This window comes from Brachyhypopomus gauderio, chromosome 9 (genome assembly GCF_052324685.1).
Source record: "Brachyhypopomus gauderio isolate BG-103 chromosome 9, BGAUD_0.2, whole genome shotgun sequence".
Lineage (NCBI taxonomy): Eukaryota > Metazoa > Chordata > Actinopteri > Gymnotiformes > Hypopomidae > Brachyhypopomus > Brachyhypopomus gauderio.
In genome coordinates, this window is record NC_135219.1 from 22,647,089 (window position 1) to 22,649,243 (window position 2,155).

At 40.6% G+C, this 2,155-nt stretch overlaps 1 protein-coding gene across 1 annotated transcript; it reads left to right on the forward strand.

Moving 5' to 3' along the window:
* The first annotated feature begins 396 nt into the window (after positions 1-396).
* On the forward strand, positions 397-1,665 carry LOC143522386 (paraneoplastic antigen Ma1 homolog). Its single transcript, XM_077016118.1, has one exon. It carries the CDS (start codon positions 397-399, stop codon positions 1,663-1,665), a length of 1,269 nt encoding a protein of 422 aa, XP_076872233.1.
* The last annotated feature ends 490 nt before the right edge of the window (positions 1,666-2,155 follow it).

Sequence of the window (2,155 nt, forward strand, 5' to 3'; positions counted from 1 at the left end):
TTGTGTTTGGGGTTTGTGTTTGTTATGTTTAGCATTTCATTAATACACAATTCTAAAAGTACATTATTGTGTGGATATCATTTCTTTGTTGTACACTATATTTGGTTACTGTGGGAAACCTCTCTAGAATCAGTTAAGTTCCTAGACACAGTTTATACACATTGGAATGTCTTTTTCACCACAGTGAGATTACACATTGAAGGGAACCTATATTAGGTGATATCTTATAGCGAGCTGAGTGGTGAAAGGGTTACATTTGTGGGGGCTCGTTCCGGGATTATTATTTTTGTGTAAATATTGTTTGTGTACAGACTACCCAGTTTTGGATTGAATGCAAATGTTTGGTTATTAAGTTGCCCTGCATTTTTTTTTGCTGTGTTTTTTCCGAGTAACAAAATGGATCCAGCAGGGATTGAAAGGTGGTGTGAAAAACATCAGTTGTCTTTTGCTAATGCCATTGTTTTGAGTGGTGTTTCTGATGTGACAGACGATGTTCTACTTACAGCCCTTAGCACAGTCAAGGCTATAGGAAAGACCAGAATAGTAGAGAAATGTTTTGACACGACCACTAAAACTGACTTTGTACTTGTTCAGACCTCTGCTACAGTGACTGGGCAGAGTTTACCAAATGCTATCGGCATTCCTGGCGAAGTTGGTCCCTGGCCTCTTCATGTACTTCCTGCGGCCACAGAACTTGAACAATTTCAAGCCAAGCTGATGTCGTTTCTTCAAAGTGAAGGCAAAAGCATCGCTGATGTTAAAGGACTATTAAACCCTCCTTCGCTAGATGTAAATGCTGCTCTTGTCAATGCCATTAGCTCTCTTGTGGACAAATGTAATGCTGCGCCAGCGGACACTCAAAGCTACAGGAAGCTGCGGATGTTTTCTGGGATCAGACCGACTCCTAGTGGCGAAGAGGAGTATGACGATTGGGCAGAGCAAACTACACACATGCTGGAGGAATGGCAATGTGGAGACAGCGTAAAAAAACAAAGGATAGTGGAGAGTCTGAAAGGCCCAGCCCCCGACATAATAAGATTCTCGAGAGTACAAAATCCCAACGCCACATCAAATGACTATATGCAGGCACTGGAAACAGCATTTGGAACCACTGAAAGTTCGGCTGATCTCCTAGTCAAGTTCAGACACACATTTCAAATTGAAGGAGAGAAACTGTCAACATACCTGCTACGACTAGACAAACTGATGCATTGTGTATTCCGGAAGGGAGGCTTGCAGTTAGCTGACATGAATCGACTCCGTACTGAACAAGTTGTACGAGGCGCTTTACCGCATGATATGACTGCAATGCGCATACGAATGACACACAAGCTAAGAGAACCTCTAACCTTCAGTGAACTTTTGAAAGAAGTCAGAGAAGAAGAAGATATGCTGCAGGGCAGAAATGACACTAAAAGTTCCGTAATGTCAAAAGCAGTCACTTCTGTTACCACGTCCTCACCTGAAGTCAAAACTGACCCTGAGGTGGAACAACTCAAAAGGGAACTCAAGGAAATGAAAGCTGAAATGAGCAATCTAAAATTTGTGAGTGTTGCCACAGCTACAGTACAACCTGAAATAAAGAGTGCAAATAAAAGCAAGTACAAAGGGAACTCATTGGCACAAAGGCCAAATACTAGTTCAGAGATTCCTCCTACACTGTAAAAAGTGAAGCATGGAGCTGTTCATTCAAGCTAATACATATGATTGAACACATAGTACAATTATTGACTTTATTGTAAAACTCAACCTTTTTGAATTTTGATGTGTCAATTTTGATTCAGACTAAATTAATTACAATTCTGAAGGAAATAAACCAAATGTTTTGGTTCCACTGAAATCATACTCGAAGAAAAGAGATAAGGATGTAATATTTTTAATTTGAATCAAACATGAATTGCGCATGCGCACTGTGGAGCGCGGGAGAAGTTGTAGAGAAGTGCTTCAGAGCTCTGTCCATTTCGGCTTGGGGAAGAAGAAATGAAGAACGTCGTACTTGTATTGCATCCAAGAATTGACGTACAGTGAGTACTAAGCAAAGCAGATGTAAACTTATTTTAACAAGCCTATAAGTTTATCAATGCAACAGGGTAAGTTAATTTTAGCTGGCTAGCAAGCTGAAGGTCTTTGCTAAATATCAGTAGCCCACTAAACG

Excerpts from the sequence above, each read along its gene's own strand:
- LOC143522386 (XM_077016118.1), top strand. The coding sequence starts at position 397 with ATGGATCCAGCAGGGATTGAAAGGTGGTGTGAAAAACATCAGTTGTCT.